At 41.7% G+C, this 23,858-nt stretch overlaps 1 protein-coding gene across 2 annotated transcripts in view; it reads left to right on the top strand.

Annotated features, from left to right (window-relative positions):
• LOC126203814 (organic cation transporter protein) overlaps positions 1–23,858 on the top strand; it is a 514,638-nt gene that overhangs the window by 464,277 nt on the left and 26,503 nt on the right. For both annotated transcript variants that reach the window (XM_049938182.1, XM_049938183.1), the window contains exon 6: positions 6,705–6,873. In XM_049938182.1, coding sequence (XP_049794139.1) covers positions 6,705–6,873 — 169 coding nt within the window. The remainder of the gene's footprint in view (positions 1–6,704; positions 6,874–23,858) is intronic.

The following is a 23,858-nucleotide window of genomic DNA, read 5'->3' as shown; positions in this document are numbered from 1 at the left end:
TCTCAGATTCCTCTTGCTGCTGCATACTTGTTCCTATGTACAAATTGTTCAGCGTGAACCAGAAGATACACAAGTACATCCTCAATTTCCCCGCATTTCAGTGTATATTTGGTCAATTTATAGCTATTCACCTGTAATTTTTTGCAATTCAATTGGTTTTTCTATGTTGGTTCTATCCACGCGATCATGACATAACCTCTTGTTCTGTGTTCTAAAATTGCTTGTAAATGTAGCACAAATGCCAACACCTAACCCAATTGCACTGATCAGGACGTGTTATATAGCACTGTACTTGATTGTGTCCAGTCGCCTCCACGTTTGGAGAGCTCTTCCTCCGTTTTCTGTGTGTCTGTGTTTCCACAGGATCAGTCTCCGACTGCAGTGGTCGCTGCAGTGGAAAATGAAGTAAGATTGGAATTTAGCATCCCATTGACAATGACATAATTAGAGAGAGCAAAAGCTTAGATTGATGGATGCAAGATGGAGAAATAGGTCATGTTCTTTTCAAAAGAATCATCCTGGATTTGTCTTAAGCAATTTAAGAAAACCATGAAAGACTTAAATCTGGATGAACAGACGGGTATTTGAACTGCAGATCTCTTACTTTGAGTCCAGTTGTGATGTGCCCCTTACCTGTTGCTGATGTTGCACTTGGTCTTACATATCTTGAAGTCTCGTAACTTGATCTACTGAAAAGATATTCTGGAAACTTTTACCGTGCAGGGTAGTTGCAAATGATGTAGACCACACAATAGATGAATTTTAAAAGTGATTCATCCCACTTTATTTGCACTGTAATGCTGCTGATGACTATTTCAAGTTTTATAGATTGCAGTTTACACAGTCAAGGAGACACACATTTCTTCCTTTGCAAACATGCCCAGAAGAAAACTCAACTAGCCATTAATCAGAGCATTTGTTGAACTTCACAATACCATAAAGTATAGTGACAGGAATGTGAAAGTAGCAGTGCACAGTAATTAACTTATAGTAATATAGTAGTAAATAGTTTTTGTGGATTGTAAGCATTTTCAGATTAAGTATTTACTAGCTCATAAGACCCTAAGACATTATGTGGTTTCCACTGAAACTAGCCATTGACAACATTATAGTGCAAATAAAGTGGGATGAGCCACTTTTGAAATTCATATATTGTGTGGCCTACATCATGTTTACATAAATAGTTGTTGCTCTTATGATGTTGGGGTGCAAACTTAAGACTGCATAGATTTTTAGCATTCACTTCCTTACCATGGACATTTTTATACTGACACTGATATGTTAGCATCAGATCAGCTAAGTGCAGATTTTCACATGAACTGACATAATGATATTATCTGTATGTTGACCAGTCACAGACTAACCATTTTGGGGGAGGGATTGTAATGATTCATGTTGAATGTTACTTAAGTTTCTTCTGCCTCATCCATTGATGAAGGAACGGGAAATTTTCAGGCTTCACAAAATTTTATTCACATTAATTGACATGCCAACTGCACACTCATCATGTAAACAAAACACGGACAGACTTCACTGATCTCTTTGAGTTCCAAAAGTAACTTCAAAAACTGACTGACAAAACAACAACTCAACAACTAACTCAAAGCCTCTCTGCATCGCCTTATATAGAATTTTAACAATAGCTTCCAAAATAAAGCATTATTAATTTTGTACAATTTTGATGTTACAATTAAAATTTACAAAATGTAAAGAAACTGATGTTGCAGGCGAATAAGGTATAAAATACAATATTGAATGACAATCTTTTATAGTAATATCTTTAGTTTTCCATAAGAAAATCATTCTGAACATTATTTCATAAGTTAGTTAATTTTAGATAACTAGAATATGTTCTTGAAAAAGTTGGAAATAGCTGCTTTCAAATGAGTGGTACTGGGACCTCCTATGCTTCCCATTAGCTTAAAACATTTTCTAATTATTTGATGTTGTTGTAACTTCAATTAGCTGTACCTTTTAATTACTCAGTCTTCCAGTAAAGCCACTTGGATCATTGCAATCAGGAAGATGAATATAAATAACTGAACTGTAAATTTAAAGGGAACTTATTATAAATAACGATTTGACACGTCAGTACGTATTACATGTTACATGTGCAGCTGCATTAGATATAGAACAAAAGAGTGAAAAATTTTACTTATTTGTGGGAGCAGAAAATATAACAAATGAAGCAAGTTTCCAAACTTGCTACATTTCAGTCTATTACCACTATGCCACCTCACTTGGTCTCTGCATCAAACTCTCATTGTGTGATGATACTATAGCTATGGAGTGCCCCTGCATTGTTTGAAACATATAAAACCCTTAGGCATATCCACCCCCTAGTGATGAGGGCAAACACAATTCCAGTAATGTACCACCAGGCTAGACAGTGTAAGTTCATCAACCACCACAGATGTGATGGTGGTGGTGGTGGTGGTGGTGGTGGTGGTGGTGCTGGTGGTGCTAGTTGTCTATTTCCATTGGCTTCTGAGCCTTCAACACCTGGTTCAGTAGTTGAAATGGTGAATGCTATGTTTGGAAACAGATGCAACCATTCAGCTTCAGTAATTGAGAGAGTATGTGTTGTTATTAGTTGCATAGTTTTTGAAGGACTATCATCTCCATCTCCTCTGATCCATTCTGATTAGATTGCATATGGTCTGCTCCAGTAATTGTGACACATTACTCATATTGAGCTTTCCGTACTCAGACCAACTCACTTGTAAATGCTGTTTTTTTGGTCCCAGTAACATTGCCAGTGATTTTTCACATTGTGAGCAGTCTTGTTCTTCATATATAGATCCTGAATATTCTAGTCTTGCATCTCATCTCAGTTAACTATGGCTAACATGGTGTAAGGAGGGAGGAGATGCCCGCCATTGTGCAGACTGTCAGAGTTCTGCTAGTAAATGTACTTCAAAATCTACATTGGCCTCAGACTCATAAAGGAGATGAGCAGCAATTACCTGCTTTAATGTGTCCCATGCAGCCCTCTTTACAAACTCAATATGCTCTTAAGGTCTTATGCCTCCTAGTGATCCACTGTGGGATGAGACTCCTATGAAAATCAAAGAAGTGGCATTACAATGGCTGTATGTAAGTGAACACACTATCCAATTGGAAATCGGTTTTAAAACTAGCAATCTCAGATCACCATGCAGTACAGCTTAAATTGGAACGCCATGAGCCCCCACTGTCACCACAAAGCAACAGTTGGTAACTAAAAGAATAATGTATAATGACAACATAAATAGACTAAACTGGATGCTGGCACAAATAAAATGGTTTGAAAATAATAGCTTTTCATATAATAACTTTGCTGCTGACTTCTATTACTGCTTTGATACCACATGCCCAGTTGTAATCACAAAAATGAAACAAACAAAAAATGTAAACAAAAATATTTAGGTAAATAGTAATGTCACTGAAGCGAGGGAAAAATTAAAACTACTCCACAGTGCAATGCTGAATAATAGAGAGATTCCTGACCTAAAGGAAGCCTTGGAAATATATCAAGCACACTATAAGGACTTACTTACACAGACCAGGAGCAACTATGTTGCAAATAAGCTTCAAAACTCACACAACGTAACTACTGGCATCTGGGCAGTCATTAACAGTTTTAGAACCGGCAATGACAAATCCTGTATGGACTTTACTATTAACCACAATGGCATGCTCATAAAAGACCAACTGGAAATTGCAAATATTTTTAATGAATATTTTTCTTCCGTAGGGGAAGCCATAAATGACAAACATAAAAACATGCACTACAGTTCTAAAGGTAATACATGTGACCATAGTATATATCTAGCCCCCACAAACTGTGCAGAAATAATGGGCATCATTAGCTCTCTAAAACCCTCTAATTCAGCTGGGCATGATGGCCTAAATACTAATGTTTTAAAAGCCTGTAGCCAAAATGTCTCTGTACCTCTGTCTGCAGCAGTCAACAATATAATATAATCAGGCACCTTTCCAGACAGACTAAAAATAGCACAGGTAACACCCATTTTAAGAAAGGTGACAACAACAAAATAGAAAACTACAGACCAGTCTCAATCCTTCCTGTCTTTTCCAAAATAGTTGAGAAAGTTATATACAACAGGATTATAAACTTTCTTAACAAACACAACCTGATGTTCGAAAATCAAAATGGATTCGTTAAAGGTAAATCAACTAGCACTGCAGCTGCTCAACTAATTGAAGAGGTGTTAGGGAGTATCGAAAGCAAGGAACATGTGGCAGGTGTATACCTAGACCTGGAAAAAGCCTTTGATTGTGTGAATGTTGACATCCTATTAGACAAGCTATGGAACATTGGCATTAGAGGCCCTGCTTATGACCTAATAAAGTGTTATATGAGCAATAGAAAGCAGTTTGTTCTACTTAAAACGGAAAGTGGTGTCTACAAATCAGAGATCACTTGCATAAAATATGGGGTGCCCCAGGGCTCGGTATTGGGCCCCCTTCTCTTCTTGATCTATGTAAATGATATTAAATACTGTACTACAAATTCCAAAATTGTTCTGTATGCCGATGACACGTCCATTGTATGTAAAAGGAATCGTGTAATGAACTAGAGGCCGAGTGTAATAATGTGACAAAAGAAATTGTTCAGTTTTTTAATGAAAGCCACTTAAATGTAAGCACCAGTAAAAAATGTTTGATGGAGTTTAACAAAAGTACTTTGAATAATGAAATTAAATTATACATGGGCAACGAATTGGTAAAGAAAGAGTCTAGTGTAAAATTCCTTGGTGTAACAATCCAAAGCAACCTGAAATGGGACACACATATTGACTCTCTAGCAACTAAGTTGTCAAAAAATATATTTGCAATCAGTTCTATTAGCAAGTTCTGTAGAGACACCGTAGTCCTAAAGACTGCATACCATGCTCTTTTCTCCTCTCAATTGAACTACGGTATTGAAATTTGGGGGGCAACAACCAAAGCTAATCCAGATAAGCTACTCATTCTTCAAAAAAGGGGTGTGAGAATAATCTGTGGAGCAAAATATAGGGAATCTTGTCGTAACTTGTTTCCAAAAACAGAGGTGTTAACTGTTATAAACACATACATTCTAAAAGCCATATTGCTTGCGAAAAGACTGCACCCAAACACTTATTCAGATTTCCACCAGTACAATACTAGAAATAAAGAAAGATTTTACATTGGCAGCCACAGAACAGCACTTTACGAAAAGGGGCCTCAGTATGCAGGTATAAAATTAGCTAATGCACTGCCTAGAGCAGTCATGGCTCTTCCTACAATTAAACTGAAACATCAGCTTAAGAAATTTTTAGTAAAACACCCTTTCTACACATTAGAAGAGTACCATACTTATATGAAGAACAACAAATGCTGTGTGAAATTATGTGAATAGAAATAAGTAAACACCTTATTGTAATTTTGTTGTAAATGAATGACTTATTCAGAAGAATGTGTCTTGTGTATTGTACAAATAACTTTAATCATTACTGTTTCTTTGTACATGTGCAGTGTACCATTTGATGTTGAATAAATCTATTATTATTATTATTATTATTATTATTATTATACTAAATTTTAGGAATGCAATTCTGTTGGTTATTGATGTTTCAGTGTTAAAATATCCACTCATCCATGCTGCACTTCTCCATTCAGAATGTTAATATTTAGCTCTTCCAGTGTCCTCACACTATTATCCCTCTATAATCCTCTGTAGAACTTTGCTAAATGCTCTAATGTGCATTGAGAGCAGATAAAACAATCGAGTTTAATAATGCTGCACTCCTAATTGTCATACTGAAATGTCCATCATCATATGAATAAAGTAAGATAATATAATGAGATTCCACTGTCACAGTAATCTGTGAACATAGCTGACAAACTTTGTGACTGCATTTGTGTCATTCATTAGGATAACTCTCAATATGGGATTTGTGTGCCCACTGGTGTATGCTGAGAAACTCTGCCTGGCTTAGCACAGGCTCCAGTAGACATGAAATGTCTGCAGCCTTGTATGGAATGCCACTGTTCGTGTCCTCTCACAAGGGAGTAACCTTAAGCATTTTGGCAAGGAAACCACACCAGCTGGCCACTATTCAATTCAGTTCAATTCAATTTATTAGCATCCTTGCAGTATAACATCAAAATGACATAGAACTTGTCAATAAACATTACAATTTAAAATACATGTACATGAAAATTTATAATTGAATTTACTTGTCACTTACACATTACAATTTTAATAGAACTATTAGAACATTAACATAAAAATACACAAGTAGGGTAACAACACAAAAAAAGCTAGTGATTCTCACATCAAAGATTATTTCCATTCTTACATTAACACTGTCTCACACTTTCATAGAAACAGCAAGTATTTAAATGTGAGCAATTACACATATTTATTATATCAGGGAAATATTAACTGCACTTTTATTGTCAATGATTCATAAACTCTTCAATACTGTAAAAACTATTGCTCAATAACATGTTTTTTAATTCTCTTTTAAATATGTACAGTTTTGGCATTATTTTTAGTTCTTTGGGGAGAGCACTGTAGAGGATTTTGGGTTGGTATAGTACACTTTTGTGATACATAGGTGTTTTATGAATTTCTCTGTGGAAATCATTCATGCATTTATGCATTTGTCACATGTACATGTTTCGCTTCAACCAACCAGAGTAGATCCCATGTGCCACTTCTGGTGTTGCAGTGACAGAAGTCTGCCACCCAACTTACCGCACACTGCTGAGCTTGCTCTACAATATGTCGTACCCACTGGGGCAGCTTACACTACCTGTCATTGCGTACTATCTGCGTGATTGGCAGAAACTGCAGCTAGCCATATCGATACCTGCCGTGGTGCTCATTTTCAACATCTGGTGAGTAATATTTCCTACTTCAAACATACCTGCCGTGCTGCTCATTTTCAACATCTGGTGAGTAATATTTCCTACTTCAAACATGCAATGTTTTTTAATGTTTCCCATACAACTGAACGTTGTTTTATTTCATTTACAAGTAGACGAATTAATTATTTTTTCACAGACATACTGGTATTATTATCAGTTATAATAATGATAAAATAACAAGGGAAAAGACACATTATCATTTCAAAGAAAGACTGAAATGAAGGTGATTTTGTGTAAGTAGTTTATCCCTTAACATTCAGAAAGCACATCTTAGTCAATTATGTAAATTGGATAATATAAATTTTGTATACACACATAGATGAGAATTTTAACTGAAGGAAATAGGTTGTTTAAAATGGGTAAACAATAGATTTAGTGACAAATTCTCTTAGTCTTTTTGTATGTTTGTACCACATGTTAAAATATTCTTGTTATCTTATATTTTGGAAAGAAGGTTTTCATTTCACAAAAGAAGTGTGTCATAAGAATATTATGTGGGGCTTATCCATCCTAATAATGCAGAAATATTTTTAACTTATTGATTGATTGATTGATTACTTAATTGTATCAAGAGAGAAATACACTGAAAAACTTTAAAATTATAAGGAGATGCCAGCTGCTGTGAATCAGTATGTTGGAAGAGCTCCCAAGAGTCTTGTACCTGTGATACATGTGTCAGAGGTATCTTAAGTACCACCCTGTCCTGTGGATCCTGTCTCCTACGCAGAAAGTACAGGATTTGTCATTACTCAATAACTTGAGTGGGAGTGGTGTGTCGATGGTAGATCCAGGTGTCCTGTATATGGTGGATGGGAACCAGGGAGGACTCGGGGCGTTGTACCAACCTCCTTAATCAACAAGTCTGAGGTGCTGTCTTTCATGGAAACTGAAACTGAGCCAGCAGGAATCACTTCACTTGTTTTGAGGAAACCTGTTTTGTCTGGTGTCAGGACGCAGCAAATGCAAAAGGGTAGTGGTCTATTAACCATCAGCAGTTCAAGTCTCTCAACAACTACCACTCAGTTAGTCTGATGAATGTACTTCATAAACTGCTCTAGAGGATGATTAGCTTCAGTTTGTTGGGTCCCCGAATCTCGGGGCCTTTTGTCCCTGTATCAGTGTGGCTTCTGGGCAGGATGATCTCCAACTGACCATTTACTCAGGTTGGAAACAGCCATCCAACAGGCTTTTACTAACTGCCAGTTTATAAAAAGCTGACATAGCTGCTCCATATTTGTCAACTAAAGACTACATGCGTGCCAAAGTTTAATGCTCTCTGCCTCCTGGCCCACACATCTTGGGGTGCAGACCATATCACTCTTCCCCATCTTTACTGTGGTCTAGTCTTGTCCAGACTAGGTTATGGGAGTCAGGTTTATAGCTCAGCAGCTCCTTCCACTTTGCAACTGCTTCAAACTGTTCACCATTGTGGGGTGCATCTGGCTATTGCTGCCTTTTGCACTAGTCCCATTGACAGTCTCCTCACAGAAGCAGGGATTCCTCCTCTACAGATGTGACAGAGCCAACTCCCGGTTCCTTATGCTATCGCCATTCGCCAATTCCCTGACCGTCCCGTGTACCCTGTCCTCTTTGCCAATGAGGGATGTCTCCCTCCTGACATCCACCCACGGGTGAGATTGCCGGTTGGCATGTGTCTCACTTGTCTCAGGATCTCCATCTCCACTGACTGGAATGCACCTTGTGTCTTTTATCCCATATCCTTGGATGGTGCCTGGACAAGGGATCAGGACCGACGTATTCCAGGGTCCTGAGACCTCTGTCGCCACTGTGGTTCGTTGGCGTCTCTTATCCGCCCACCTTGCAGAGCTCCATGGTGCCATCATCATCTACACTGATGGTTCTAAGACAGTCAATAAGGTGGGATATGCTTTAGAGTCTCCTACTGGCTTAGAACACCATTTATTGCCAGGATCATGTAGTGTGTTTGCAGCAGAGCTTCTAGCCATTCACAGAGCCCTCCATTTTGTTTCCCAGGCCTCCCCCCACACTGTTTTAATTTGTTCAGTCTCAATAAGCAGCCTGCAGGCTATCAACTCTAGTCACCCTTTGGTCTCTGCTACCCATGACCTTCTCTCTGTCCTTGGCCATGCCACCTGCCCAGTTGTGTTTCTCTGGGTACCAAGTCATGTGGGCAGCCCTGGGAATGAACTGCCTGATTGTGTGGCTGGAGAAGCAGATACTTACCTGTCATTCCCTTTCACGATTCCAGCTATGGATATGCAGATCTGCATCAAATCTCTGTTTGCGTAAAAATCGAATGACATCTGTTGCACTACTACTCGTAGTAATAAACTCTGCACAATCAAGGAGTCTACTTCAGTTTGGTGCTCTTCCTTCTGCTCCTCTTAGGAGGAGTCCACTGTTTTATGCTGTCTATGCATTGGTTGTACCAGGCTCACCCACTGTTTCCTCCTACATAACGAACCATCCCCACAATGTGATTGTGGAGCCATACTGATAGCATCCAATGTATTGGTGGAATGTCCCCTTCTTTTGGCCCCTCATACTAAGTGTAGTCTTCCCAATTCCTTAAATTTAACATTAGCAGATGACTGACAGATGGTTGAACTGGCCCTCAGTTTCCTCCATGAAAGTGGTTTTTATTTCCAGATATATGGTTTTGTTTTATTCTTGGAGCAGGGGCATGGTGGTTGTGGTTGGGACCTCTATTTGTGTCTTCTCAGTCTGGGACCCCATGACCACTCCCCAATGGAAAGCCCACCTCTTTTTTCCAGTTTTTAGATTTGGTCTCACCTTTTATGTTTTTCACTGTGTTTTTTTTAACTTCATTGTTTTATCATTTGACTCCCCTGACTAGATCAGTCCACTTTTAGTATACCCTCTTTCTTCTGTGCCTAACTTTTGAACTGTGGGACTGATGACCTCACGTATGGTCCCATAAACCTTCTCAATTAATCAGTCAGTCAGCAGTTCAAACTTGTGATAAATGATGGTACCCGTTATGGAAATGACGGCAAGGGACAGGAAAGAACACCAGATGCACTCAGTGCATATGCCTGGGGGCCTCATTTAACATGTTGAAGGGGCTATACCAGCAGCTATTGACGGAAGAGAACGCAACGAAATGCAGATTGTGACACTCTTTGCAAAAAATGATGCTCATCATCTGAGCTCATTCTCGGTTCGTTCCAGAAACTGGTAGAGAAAGTTGAGAACACCAGCCTTGCACACGGAGTTTCAGCAGTGCCCATAATTTTGCAGCACTGTCCCCAGAACTGATCGTGGCCCTTTGGTTCTGAGTCAAGTGGAAGACTGAACCAGAGACTTTGAAAGTTCTGTGATGCCAAGCTGTGATTGCCTTGACTTGGGCCGTAGGGTTCGAGAACTGTAGGGTCCCCCTAAATAGGTCACGCGTGTGTACTACACATGAGAGGCTGCCACTCAGGTAGCTGACTGGTTTTTTTTAAAGTTGGGTGACTCTCCACCAAATCCAGATAATGATAGCTGTAGAAAATCCAAAAGTATCAGTGTAAGAATGAAAGAAATGCTTCTCACAAGTGAGAGTACTAAGCCTAATGGTGAACTGCCAAAGCATTCACAACGGTGCCAGAGTTTGAAGCACTCTTGAAGAGCAGTGAAGCTCTTTTTGAGAAAAATTTAAGAGTATATATAAAGGATAGGAAATCGGAAATGGAGTTGGTGTTTCTGTCACAGTAGACAAGAGACTCGGAGTGACCAAGGTAGAAATTAAAGCTGCATGTCAGAGTGTGTGGGCAAGACTCATATCAGGGGTGGGCATAAAATAATGATTTGGATCCTTCTATCACCCACCAGATTCCTCTCCTGATATAACCAAAACCTTCAGAGAAAACTTCAGTTCACTTGTAAGTAAGTTCCCAATCATACTGTAATGAATGGTGGAGACTTTAATCATACAACAATTAATTGGAAAAATTAAAGTTTTGTTAATGGTGGGCATGATAAGACATCCTGTGAAACTTTACTAGATGCCTTCTCTGAAAACTTCATTGAACAAATCAGTAGGAACCCCACTCATAATGGAAATACATTGGATCTACTGGCAACAAAAAGACCTGACATCTTTGAGGATGTCCACAATGAAACAGGTATCAGTGACCATGATATGGTAGTGGTTACTATAATTACCAGGGAATAAAGGACAACTAAAACAAGCAGAATATGTTCAGTAAACTACACTCCTGGAAATTGAAATAATAACACCGTGAATTCATTGTCCCAGGAAGGGGAAACTTGATTGACACATTCCTGGGGTCAGATACATCACATGATCACACTGACAGAACCACAGGCACATAGACACAGGCAACAGAGCATGCACAATGTCGGCACTAGTACAGTGTATATCCACCTTTTGCAGCAATGCAGGCTGCTATTCTCCCATGGAGACGATCGTAGAGATGCTGGATGTAGTCCTGTGGAACGGCTTGCCATGCCATTTCCACCTGGAGCCTCAGTTGGACCAGCGTTCGTGCTGGACGTGCAGACCGCGTGAGACGACGCTTCATCCAGTCCCAAACATGCTCAATGGGGGACAGATCCGGAGATCTTGCTGGCCAGGGTAGTTGACTTACACCTTCTAGAGCACGTTGGGTGGCACGGGATACATGCGGACGTGCATTGTCCTGTTGGAACAGCAAGTTCCCTTGCCGGTCTAGGAATGGTAGAACGATGGGTTCGATGACGGTTTGGATGTACCGTGCACTATTCAGTGTCCCCTCGACGATCACCAGTGGTGTACGGCCAGTGTAGGAGATCGCTCCCCACACCAGGATGCCGGGTGTTGGCCCTGTGTGCCTCGGTCGTATGCAGTCCTGATTGTGGCGCTCACCTGCATGGCGCCAAACACGCATACGACCATCATTGGCACCAAGGCAGAAGCGACTCTCATCGCTGAAGACGACACGTCTCCATTCGTCCCTCCATTCACGCCTGTCGCGACACCACTGGAGGCGGGCTGCACGATGTTGGGGCGTGAGCGGAAGACGGCCTAACGGTGTGCGGGACCGTAGCCCAGCTTCATGGAGACGGTTGCGAATGGTCCTCGCCGATACCCCAGGAGCAACAGTGTCCCTAATTTGCTGGGAAGTGGCGGTGCGGTCCCCTAAGGCACTGCGTAGGATACTACGGTCTTGGCGTGCATCCGTGCGTCGCTGCGGTCCGGTCCCAGGTCGACGGGCACGTGCACCTTCCGCTGGCCACTGGCAACAACATCGATGTACTGTGAAGACCTCACGCCCCACGTGTTGAGCAATTCGGCGGTACGTCCACCTGGCCACCCGCATGCCCACTATGCGCCCCCGCTCAAAGTCAGTCAACTACACATACGGTTCACGTTCACGCTGTCGCGGCATGCTACCAGTGTTAAAGACTGTGATGGAGCTCCGTATGCCACGGCAAACTGGCTGACACTGACGGCGGCGGTGCACAAATGCTGCGCAGCTAGCGCCATTCGACGGCCAACACCGCGGGTCCTGGTGTGTCCGCTGTGCCGTGCGTGTGATCATTGCTTGTACAGCCCTCTCGCAGTGTCCGGAGCAAGTACGGTGGGTCTGACACACCGGTGTCAATGTGTTCTTTTTTCTATTTCCAGGAGTGTAGATAAAAAAAATCAATAGTGTCCTATCTCAGTGAGGAACCTGAAACTTTCAGCACAGGGAAGGAGCATAAAGAGGAACTCTAGCTCATGTTTAAAAGAGTAGTTGACCATGCGCTGGACAGATGGGTACCCAGCAGACCAGTACATAATGGGAGGGAACCTCCATCATATTCAGTAACTGTAAAGAAACTTCCAAAGAAAAATCTAAAGAAACAGATTACTGCATAATAGGTGTAAAACGAAGTGCAGGGCTGTAGATAGACATGCTGAATGAAACACATTTGGCTGCCAAGAGATCTATGCATGATGCCTTCAGTGATTACCACAGCAGAATATTGTCAAATGATCTTTCATAGACCTCAAAGAAATTCTGATCATACGTAAATGCTGTTAGTGGCACCAAAGTTAGTGTCCAGTCCCTAGTGAATGAGAAAAGAACTGAAATTGAGGGTTGCAAAGACAAAGCTGAAATGCTTAACTACATTTTCAAATGTCACTTTACAAAGAAAAACCTAGGAGAATTGCCCCAATTTAATCTTCATACTGCTGAAAAGATATATGAAATAAATATTAGTAACAGTGATGTTGAGAAACAACTGAAATCATTAAAATTGAACAAAGCTCCAGAGCCCAATGGAAACCCTGTCAGATTCTATACTGAATTTGGGGCTGACTTAGCCCCTCTTCTAACTAAAATCTACTGTAGATTTCTTGAACAAAATACCACACCCAGTGCTTGGAAAAAGGCACAGATCACACCTGACTACAAGAAGGATAGTAGAAGTGATACACAAGACTACTGTCCAATATCCTCGACATCAATTTGTTGTACAGGTCACACTTTCCTCACATGACAAACTGAAAGCCTTGAATCAAAGCAATCAGATAGGTTCTGTATTTCTTGATTTCCAAAAAGCATATGACTTGATACCACACCTATGCTTATTGTCAATAGTATGATTGTATAGAGTATCGAGTGAAATTTGTGACAGGATTGAGGACTTTTTGGTAGGGAGGATGCAACACGTTATCTTGAATGGAGAGTCATAGTCAGATGTAGAAATAAGTTCAATTGTGCCCCAGGAAGGGGTATTGTGACCCTTGCTGTTCATGTTGTATATTAATGACCTTGTAGGCAATGTTAATAATAAAATCAGGATGATGCATTTACCTATAATGAAGTACTATCTGAAAGAAGCTGCATAAATAAGATTTCAAAGTAGTGCAGAGATTGGCAACTTGCTCTAAATGTTCAGAAACATAAAATTTTGCATTTTACAAAATGAAAAAATGTGTTATCCTATGGCTTTAATATCAGTGAGTCACTCTTGGAATCGATTAACTCATATAAATACCTGGGTGCAACAATTTGTAGGGATATGAAATGGAATGATCACATAAGTTCAGTTACAGGTAAAGCATGTGGTAAACTATAGTTTAGTGGTTGACTGCTAATGGGGACTCCTAACAGGGAAGTTCAATCAATCTATAAAGTAGATTGCTTACAGATCACTCGTGTGAACAGTTTTAGAATATTGCTAAAATGTGTGGCACCTATACTAAATAGGACTAATAGTGGATATTGAACATATACAGTGGCATGCAACATGAATTGTCACAGGTTTGTTTACTCCATGGGAGAGTGTCATAGAGATACAGAAGAAACTGAACTGGAAGACTCTTTAAGATAAACGTACGCTATCCTGAGAAAGTCTATTAACAAAGTTTAGAGTCAAGAACCGGCTTTAAATGATTACTCTAGGAATATACTACAACCCCTTATGTATTGCTCACATAGGCATCATGAAGATAAAGATAAGGATAATTACTGTATGCTCAGAGGCATTCAAAATAACATTCTTCCCATGCTTCATAAGTGAATGGAACAGGATGAAATACTAATAACTGGTACAAAGGGTTGTATCCTCTGCCATGCACCATATGGTAGTTTCCAGAGTATAGATGTATATGTAGAATGGCTGTTCTATTCATTCTTTCAGTTGAGAAATTCAAAGTACTGCTAATACACACAAAGAAGTAGATGGTTTTTATCTCGTCTTTCTTTGAGAATTGTTATAACTTGGTTAATCAGGGAGGCATTATGCACAAAAAAATTAACACATCAAACAATAAAGTAAAAATTAAATGGAACATCATAAGAGAGACAAACAGGACCGTAAAATCAGAACAAGCTGGGATGTCACAGTCCTCTGGTAATGGTAGAGGCCACAATAAACAAAAAGTTGAAGCCTCAGATTTCAATGAATTTTTTTCTCACTATAGCTGAAGAAAGAGGGTAACATAACAGTCAGTCTTCCACAGAAGCCATAGAGCTACTTAATTACATGTAAATTGCATGAAAAGTAGCACTTCATTTCAAAATCACAACTCCTAAAGAAATTTTAAAAAATGACTTACAAGCTTTCTCACCTGGATATGATGATGTATCAGTAGGATACATCATCACAGTCACACATGGTGCTATTTGTGCAACCAGTCGGTTAAAACTGGGATATTTTCAGATACACTCAAACATAAGGCAGTGATGCCAATCCACAAAACTGGAGTGAGGCATGTAATATTTAACCATTAGCCCATCTCTCTGGTGGTAGTGTTCTCAAAAGTATTTGAGAAAACAATACATGGTAAGGTTTATAACCACACTACACAGAATGTCTTACTAACAGCTACACACTTTAGGTCTTGTAAGGTTTCTCCACAAAGTGAGCTATATTTCGCTGTACGGATGGAATATTAGGTGATCTAAATTTCAGAGGGTATCCAATGGGGATATTTTGTGACTTTGTAAGGTACTTGACTGTGTGTATCATAACACATTGCTAAAAATGTTTCCAAACTGTGACATCAAGGACGGAATTTTATCTACACAGTAGGAAACAGAGTTGTCTTCATGGAGGCAGAATTAACAATAAACTCAGACTGGGGAAATGTAAAATACAGAATCCCTGGGGCTCAAGCCTTGCACCAGTTCTTGATCTACATTAATTGTCTACCAATTAAATTAATAACAGAGCAAAATTGACATGTTCGCTGATTACGAAAATATTCTGTTCAAAGTGCCCATCACCATAATGCAGGATACAACCATGACAGCCACTTACAAGGAACACAAATGGTTCATAGCAAATAGCCTAACCCTAAATTTTCCAAAAACTAACACTATACAGTTTCAGATAACAAATAAACTTAGTTCCTGAAATGGATATTAACTATCAGATAATTAATTAACCAAACTCCTAGGCATCTAGACAGTTCAGATGGAAAGAGTGAACTGTTCAGCTGGACAAGACACTTAGAGGTCAGCATGCTTTGTGCTGAGAGCTGTTTCTCACTTTTTTGACACAAAAATAATGCTGTAGTCATATTTTGCATATTTACATTCTATTAGAGTATTATAATCTTACAGATAAATGCTGCAGGAATTGTAAAAGTCTTCAAACTTAAAAAAGCAAATAGTGAATTAATATATGGGATCTCTAACAGAACATCCTGCAGAGGTCTCTTAATGTCTCTCAGGATACTTACTGTTATAGGTCAATGTATATACTCACTGATGTTTGTTGCCCACAACAGGGGTATATTTCACAAAAAATGTGACATTCACAACAATGAAAAAATGACTGCTGAAAAAGTTTCACTAATGCTTTGCAACTCTCTCAATAGTACATGAGGGAGTTACTGTGTCAGGTATGACACTACACAGTACAAAATGGGAAATTAATAATTTGCAGTTATTCAAAAGGGAACTAAAAACATGCAGCATAGATTAATTTTTTTATATATAAAATGAATGGATTCTTAGAGTTATAAGGCATTCTTTAGTGTAAGAATAGAGGAAACCACTTAGGTAAAGGCACACTCTTAAAAGAAAAATGTGATACTTTTACTTATGTCATGAAAATAAAAAAAATTGTGTTTTAATTTAAATTATTATTATAAAATGCAAATATATTTCTGTATTTATGTCATTATGATGAAAGTTTGTACTTCCATTTATTCTACTATTTTAAGCATTCACTTAAACTTGTGCTGGTAAACCACATATTGTAATTTTATACACAATGAACTTTTCATAGAAAAAAATAAAATGGTATATTTATGATATACTGTATAAAATGCTCGTGCAACACTATATTATTTCACTTGACTTATCCTGCATTATAAGTACACTAATTGTACAATATGTAATCAAGAGAATCAAATAAAAACCAAATCAAATAATGCTTGTACCTTTATCAGGGAGGAAAGAGTGAAGGGGAAGGTTGGAAAGGAAAAGCAGGTCAATCAGACCCAGGGTTGAGAGGGATGCACCAGTTGTGAGGATCAACAATGACAATGTGGGGTCTGAGTGACCTGCTTCTACTCTCCATCCTTCCTCTATTTCCTTTTTATGAAGGAACTAACAGTTCCAAAATCTATGATAGTGTACATTGGGACATCACCTCCTGAACATAGATACTGGTTACCTATTCAATCTCCCTGTAATTTTATAATAAAGTTGTTGATCATTTTACCTGTAATAGTATGCTGTTTTTGACAAGCATATTACTCTAAATTATATCAAAATAATTCTTTTAAAAGCTAGTGATTTAGACATCTGGTTTGATTACACATTTAATATAAAACTAACCTAGCAGTTTTAAATGAATTACATATGATTGAGAAGTTGGACATGGAGGTAGTGGTACCATAAACATGACTGAATGGGTTGTTTGAAGTGATTTGTATCTTTGATGATGATTGCTTCACAAAGTTAGTTAAAACTTTTCAATTATGTGTCTTGAAAAAATGTGCTTGCCTAGCATAGATCAGTATCAGAGTGTGCCATAAGTTTTCTTTTCAGTGCAGTGATATGTTTGGGAATGATACAGTGTCTTAGAAGCTTTGTCATTATTAGTTATGTTTCATTTAAAGTATAGAACTTTTTCTCTGGTGGCCGAGCAGTTCTAGGTGCTACAGTCTGGAACCGCACGACAGCTACGGTCACAGGTTCGAATCCTGCCTCGGGCATGGATGTGTGTGATGTCCTTAGGTTATTTAGGTTTAAATAGTTCTAAGTTCTAGGGGACTGATGACCTCAGATGTTAAGTCCCTTAGTGCTCAGAGCCATTTGAACCATTTTTTTCTTTTTGTTGATCTGATGTAGAGGAAAATGTTTTAAATGTTGTGAAGGAAGGTTTACATGACTTTCGTATTTTACTTCCATTCACATTTCTGATGGCCCTCATTTTAATTCTAAATATAGAGTGATGTAAACATGTTTTCCCAGAATGTATATCCATTCTCCTTTTCTACATCTACATACATACTCCACAAGCCACCATATGGTATGAATGATTCATTACGTATGTATAAAAACAGGTTGCAAATCTTGATGTATCACACAATAATACATTCTTCTGAATATGTCACTGATTAACAAAATGATTAAATTACAAATAAGATGGTGCTTAATGCTATTTACAAATTTTTTGGAGCAATTCTTATTCTGCATGTAAGAATGGTATTCTTCTAATGTGTAAAATGGATTTTATAACAGGAATTTGTTTAGTTGAAATTTAAGCTTAATTGTGGGTAGGGTCATAAATTCACTGGGCAGTGCATTGGCTAACTTCAAACCTGCATACTGTGGACCCTTTTCATAGAGTGCTTTTCTGTCACTGCTGATGTAAAATTTTTCTTTATTTCTGGTATTGTACTGATACAAATTGGGACAAATGTTGGGACTCAATCTTTTAACAAGGACTATGGCTTTTAGAATGTACATGTTTACAATGGTTAGTACACCTGTTTTTGGAAACAAGCCACAGCATAATTCCTTATATTTTGCTAGACAGATGATTCTTGTAGCCCTTTTTTGAAGCAGCAATAGCTTCTTTAGATTTGCTTTGGTTATTGCTCCCCAAATTTATATTCCATAATTCAGGTGAGAGGAAAATAGAGCATGGTATGCAGTCTTTAGGACAACAGTGTCTTCGCAGTACTTGCTAATCCATATTAATTGCAAATACATTCTTTCAGTCCTAGCAAGAAATGAATGTTAGAGACGGTAGAATCATTTGGCAGTCATAGATGAAGATTCATTCAGTCAGTTAAGGAATTTAGAGTGTAAAAGAATAACTACTTACTCCATTTTTTTTTTCAAACTAAAGTATTTTTCTGTATTTTATGCATTCATAGGTGAGGGGTGGTAGCATGTACTCAAATATGAGCATGAATTATGTTAATAGTTATCTAATTGATTTGAAGCACATCAATAAAATGTCTTCCACAATTCAGTTACCAAGCAAATGGCTAACCAACTTGCAAAGATACATTCATTGTGGTTTTGAGAGATTCTGTATCGGACTGATTTTATGATGAGCTCCACACTCAGACTTTGGTGGAGCATCCACTGCTGTCAGTGGCATCATTTGGATGTGGTGTGGAGGGTCATATGGTTGGCAGATGGCCCTCCCAGCCACTGTCAGCTATCCAGATCTTGGTGCTCCACTCCCCATTCAAGTAGATTCTCAATTGGCATCTTGACGAGTTGATCCTGTTCCAGTTCGTCTCACCGAGGAAGAATCCCTGGCAGTACCAGTAATTGTACCCACATCCTCCACATGGCAGTCAGACAAGCTGAAACTGTTTTTTTTCCAAGTGTAAAATTCTGGATGAATAACTATTAACTTCAGTGGTCATATTTCATTCTGCTCAAATTAAGAACATTGAGCTGTATTTTGTGACTTCTGGAATTGCCACTTTTCTGCCAGAAAAGGTAGCTTCAGGGTTCTAAAATAGCAATTATGTATTACTACTATTAAGAGATCATATAAATTTCGTATTTAACTGGAGTAATGTGAAGAATATTGGAGCATCCACTATCACATCAGGTAAGGCATTGCACTGTTGATACATAAGGCTGGGGTTCCATAGGAGGAGGATGTATGTTTGGCCCCTTCATGCCTGTTGAATGTTGACTACATTTGAACCTAGCCACAGTTTTTAACACCAGCAACTGCTGATACACTACTAGTGCCCCATAAAAATGTACCTGTTGCTCATTATACACTCCTGGATATTGAAATAAGAACACCGTGAATTCATTGTCCCAGGAAGGGGAAACTTTATTGACACATTCCTGGGGTCAGATACATCACATGATCACACTGACAGAACCACAGGCACATAGACACAGGCAACAGAGCATGCACAATGTCGGCACTAGTACAGTGTATATCCACCTTTCGCAGCAATGCAGGCTGCTATTCTCCCATGGAGACGATCGTAGAGATGCTGGATGTAGTCCTGTGGAACGGCTTGCCATGCCATTTCCACCTGGCGCCTCAGTTGGACCAGCGTTCGTGCAGACCGCGTGAGACGACGCTTCATCCAGTCCCAAACATGCTCAATGGGGGACAGATCCGGAGATCTTGCTGGCCAGGGTAGTTGACTTACACCTTCTAGAGCACGTTGGGTGGCACGGGATACATGCGGACGTGCATTGTCCTGTTGGAACAGCAAGTTCCCTTGCCGGTCTAGGAATGGTAGAACGATGGGTTCGATGACGGTTTGGATGTACCGTGCACTATTCAGTGTCCCCTCGACGATCACCAGTGGTGTACGGCCAGTGTAGGAGATCGCTCCCCACACCATGATGCCGGGTGTTGGCCCTGTGTGCCTCGGTCGTATGCAGTCCTGATTGTGGCGCTCACCTGCACGGCGCCAAACACGCATACGACCATCATTGGCACCAAGGCAGAAGCGACTCTCATCGCTGAAGACGACACGTCTCCATTCGTCCCTCCATTCACGCCTGTCGCGACACCACTGGAGGCGGGCTGCACGATGTTGGGGCGTGAGCGGAAGACGGCCTAACGGTGTGCGGGACCGTAGCCCAGCTTCATGGAGACGGTTGCGAATGGTCCTCGCCGATACCCCAGGAGCAACAGTGTCCCTAATTTGCTGGGAAGTGGCGGTGCGGTCCCCTACGGCACTGCGTAGGATCCTACGGTTTTGGCGTGCATCCGTGCGTCGCTGCGGTCCGGTCCCAGGTCGACGGGCACGTGCACCTTCCGCCGACCACTGGCGACAACATAGATGTACTGTGGAGACCTCACGCCCCACGTGTTGAGCAATTCGGCGGTACGTCCACCCGGCCTCCCGCATGCCCACTATACGCCCTCGCTCAAAGTCCGTCAACTGCACATACGGTTCACGTCCACGCTGTCGCGGCATGCTACCAGTGTTAAAGACTGCAATGGAGCTCCGTATGCCACGGCAAACTGGCTGACACTGACGGCGGCGGTGCACAAATGCTGCGCAGCTAGCGCCATTCGACGGCCAACACCGCGGTTCCTGGTGTGTCCGCTGTGCCGTGCGTGTGATCATTGCTTGTACTGCCCTCTCGCAGTGTCCGGAGCAAGTATGGTGGGTCTGACACACCGGTGTCAATGTGTTCTTTTTTCCATTTCCAGGAGTGTAGTTATATAAAATTGTGAGACAGTTTAGACAGTCATAATTTAGCTTCAGGATGTGAAATTCTTAGTAGTGCTGATAAATGCATGCAATAATACAAGAAACTATCGTCACTTGAATTATTTGTTCCTTCCACAGTGAGTAGACAAGAATAGTGCAGTAGCCAGCAGAAAGATCGCGGGAGGCGCACATCAGCACGGCGCGTCACGGACGGTAGTTGCCGCAAGTAGAGTCCCGTCCAGCAGAGGACACGCGAGAATTCGGACGCGACCTCTGCCAGCAGAACAACAACAACAACAACAACAACAACCCAGGCAGCACGGGCCGTGCCCAGTGAGTTAACATCGAGCATGCCTGGGGCACAGTCCCGGTCTACGCCGAGTGAAGTGCGACGTAAACGTGAACAGTGTTACTACACAATTGGCGACGAGTAGGGTCGTTCTTTCGCGTGTTGCGTCGTCGTTCCGGTTTCGCGGCTTATCCGCGGCATGGAGGATTTAGTGCGGGTTTTGGTTGAGCATCAGACGGAGCTCATGGCCACGATGAAACTAGTGCTTCCGGCGTTGCTCTCCATGCCGTCTGCTCCGGCGCAGTTCCCTCCTCCCTTTCCCCCGTACGACGAGACGGCGGAGGATTGGGACGCATATGAACATCGCCTTCGGCAGCATTTCCAGGCGTTTCATGTTGCCGTTGCGGAGGTATGTCGTGCTCTCTTCTTGTCTCGGATATCTCCCTCGCTGTATCAAGTTTTGCGGCAGCTAGCGCCGTTGCAGGAACCCTCGTCCTTGTCTTTGGACGCATTGTGTTCATTGCTGTCTTCATATTATCGCCGCCGCACGCATGTTGTGGCGGCTAGGGTCGAGTTCTATCAATGGGAGAAGCAGCCCCATCAGTGTAACCGGACGTGGGCCGCTACCCTGCACGGTCTCAGTCGCAAGTGTCATTTTGTCACGGAGCAGTCGCGAGAGTCGTATGCCCACGTTATGGTACGCGACGTCATTGTTCGTTCGGCCCCTGATAGGGAGGTCCGGCAACGGGCCCTGCAGTTGGAAGACCCTTCCCTCGAGGAAGTCCTGTCCGTTGCTCAATCGTATGAAGTCTCTCACGCCGCAGGTCAACAGCTGGAAGCGTGGTGCGACGTCGCGGAGGTTCAGGGCGGCGCGGCCGCGTCCACTGCGTCCGGGGTGGACGACGTGCGAGCGGTGCAATCCGGCCGTTACGGCCGCTCCTGCACGGCGCGTAAACAGAATTCCGGCCGCCGGCCCCTGTTGCCGTCCTGTGCGTCGTGCTATATACATCACGATCGGTCAGAGTGCCCCCAGCGTTGGGCCGTTTGTCGCAAATGTAATAAAAAAGGTCACATTGCTAAAGTTTGCCGCTCAGCCTCGAAAGAATCGAAGGAAGCAGGTACAGAGGACATGGATGTTGACATTCAGGAAGTTTCATCGGGCCAGGCTCCCGACGCATCGGCACGCAAACTCTTTATCGAGGTGTCCGTTCTGTCGCGCCGGTTACAACTGCAAGTAGATACGGGCGCGGCAGTTTCGTTGTTGAATACACAAACTTATTCCGACCTTGGATCGCCCCCGTTGGCGCCAGTTTACCGGCGTCTACGCGGTTATGGTGAACAGTTCATTCCCCTACTGGGTCAATTCACTACCGCCGTGACTTACAAATCAGTGACTCGGCCTATTACTTTTATTGTTGTCAGTGACGCGAGCTCCGCTAACCTTTTTGGCCTGGATGCCTTTCGAGCTTTCGGTTTTTCTATCGCTGACACCATACAGTTGGTCTCCGAAGACGTTCGCTATCGATCATTGGAATCTTTGACCTCTGACTTTAAGGATATCTTTGAGGAGGGCCTGGGGCGTCTTTCAGACTTTGAAGCTCACTTAACGTTGAAGGCGTCGGCTCGCCCGCGTTTTCTACACGCGAGGCAGATCCCCTTGGCTCTCCGCCCTCAGGTAAAAGAAGAGCTAGACCGGCTGACAGCCCTCGGGGTCTTTCTTCCCATTTCTTCTAGTGAGTGGGCTTCACCCCTCGTTATTGTAAGGAAGCCCTCGGGAAAATTACGTCATTGTGGCGATTTCAAGGCCACCATTAATTCCCAATTGGTGGTGGACACCTATCCCTTGGCTCGTGCTGATGAATTGTTCTCCGCCGTGGCGGGAGGCCAATATTTTTCGAAAATCGATCTTTCGGAGGCTTATCATCAGATACCACTTGATCAGGAGTCCAAACGGCTGGCGGTCAACAACACCCCGTTTGGCCTTTACCAATACCAGCGGTTGGCCTTCGGAATATCCAGTGCCCCGGTGATATTCCAGCGTTATCTTGAGCACGTCACGCTGACAATCCCTGGACGACATAATTGTCACAGACCGCAGCACGAAGGAACACTTGCACAACCTTCGCACCCTCTTTCTCAAATTCAGGTCTGTGGGCTTGCGTTGCAACCTGCGTAAGTCAAACTTCTTCCAACCGTCCATTGAGTATGTGGGCTACACCATCTCTCAGCACAACGTCCAGCCACTAGGAAGTTTGGTCCGAGGTATCGTCGACCTTCCTCGGCCTGCTTCGCTGAAAGAGTTACAAGCTTTTTTAGGCAAGATAGCCTATTACCACCGGTTCATTTCCAGGGCTTCCACAGTAGCCCGCCCCCTGTACTGCCTTCTGCGCAAGGGTGTTCCTTTTGATTGGTCGCCTGCATGCGAGCGAGCGTTCAACTCGTTGTAGGGCCTCCTCACGTCAGCGCCTTGTTTGGCTACTTTTGACCCCCATAAGCCGTTGGTCCTGGCTACAGATGCTTCGCAGTATGGGGTGGGGGCGGTCCTGGCCCATTCGCAACGCCGAC

This window comes from Schistocerca nitens, chromosome 9 (genome assembly GCF_023898315.1).
Source record: "Schistocerca nitens isolate TAMUIC-IGC-003100 chromosome 9, iqSchNite1.1, whole genome shotgun sequence".
Taxonomy (NCBI): Eukaryota; Metazoa; Arthropoda; class Insecta; order Orthoptera; family Acrididae; genus Schistocerca; species Schistocerca nitens.
Note: the sequence above shows the minus strand (reverse complement) of the source record. Positions and strands in the feature narration are given on the sequence as shown.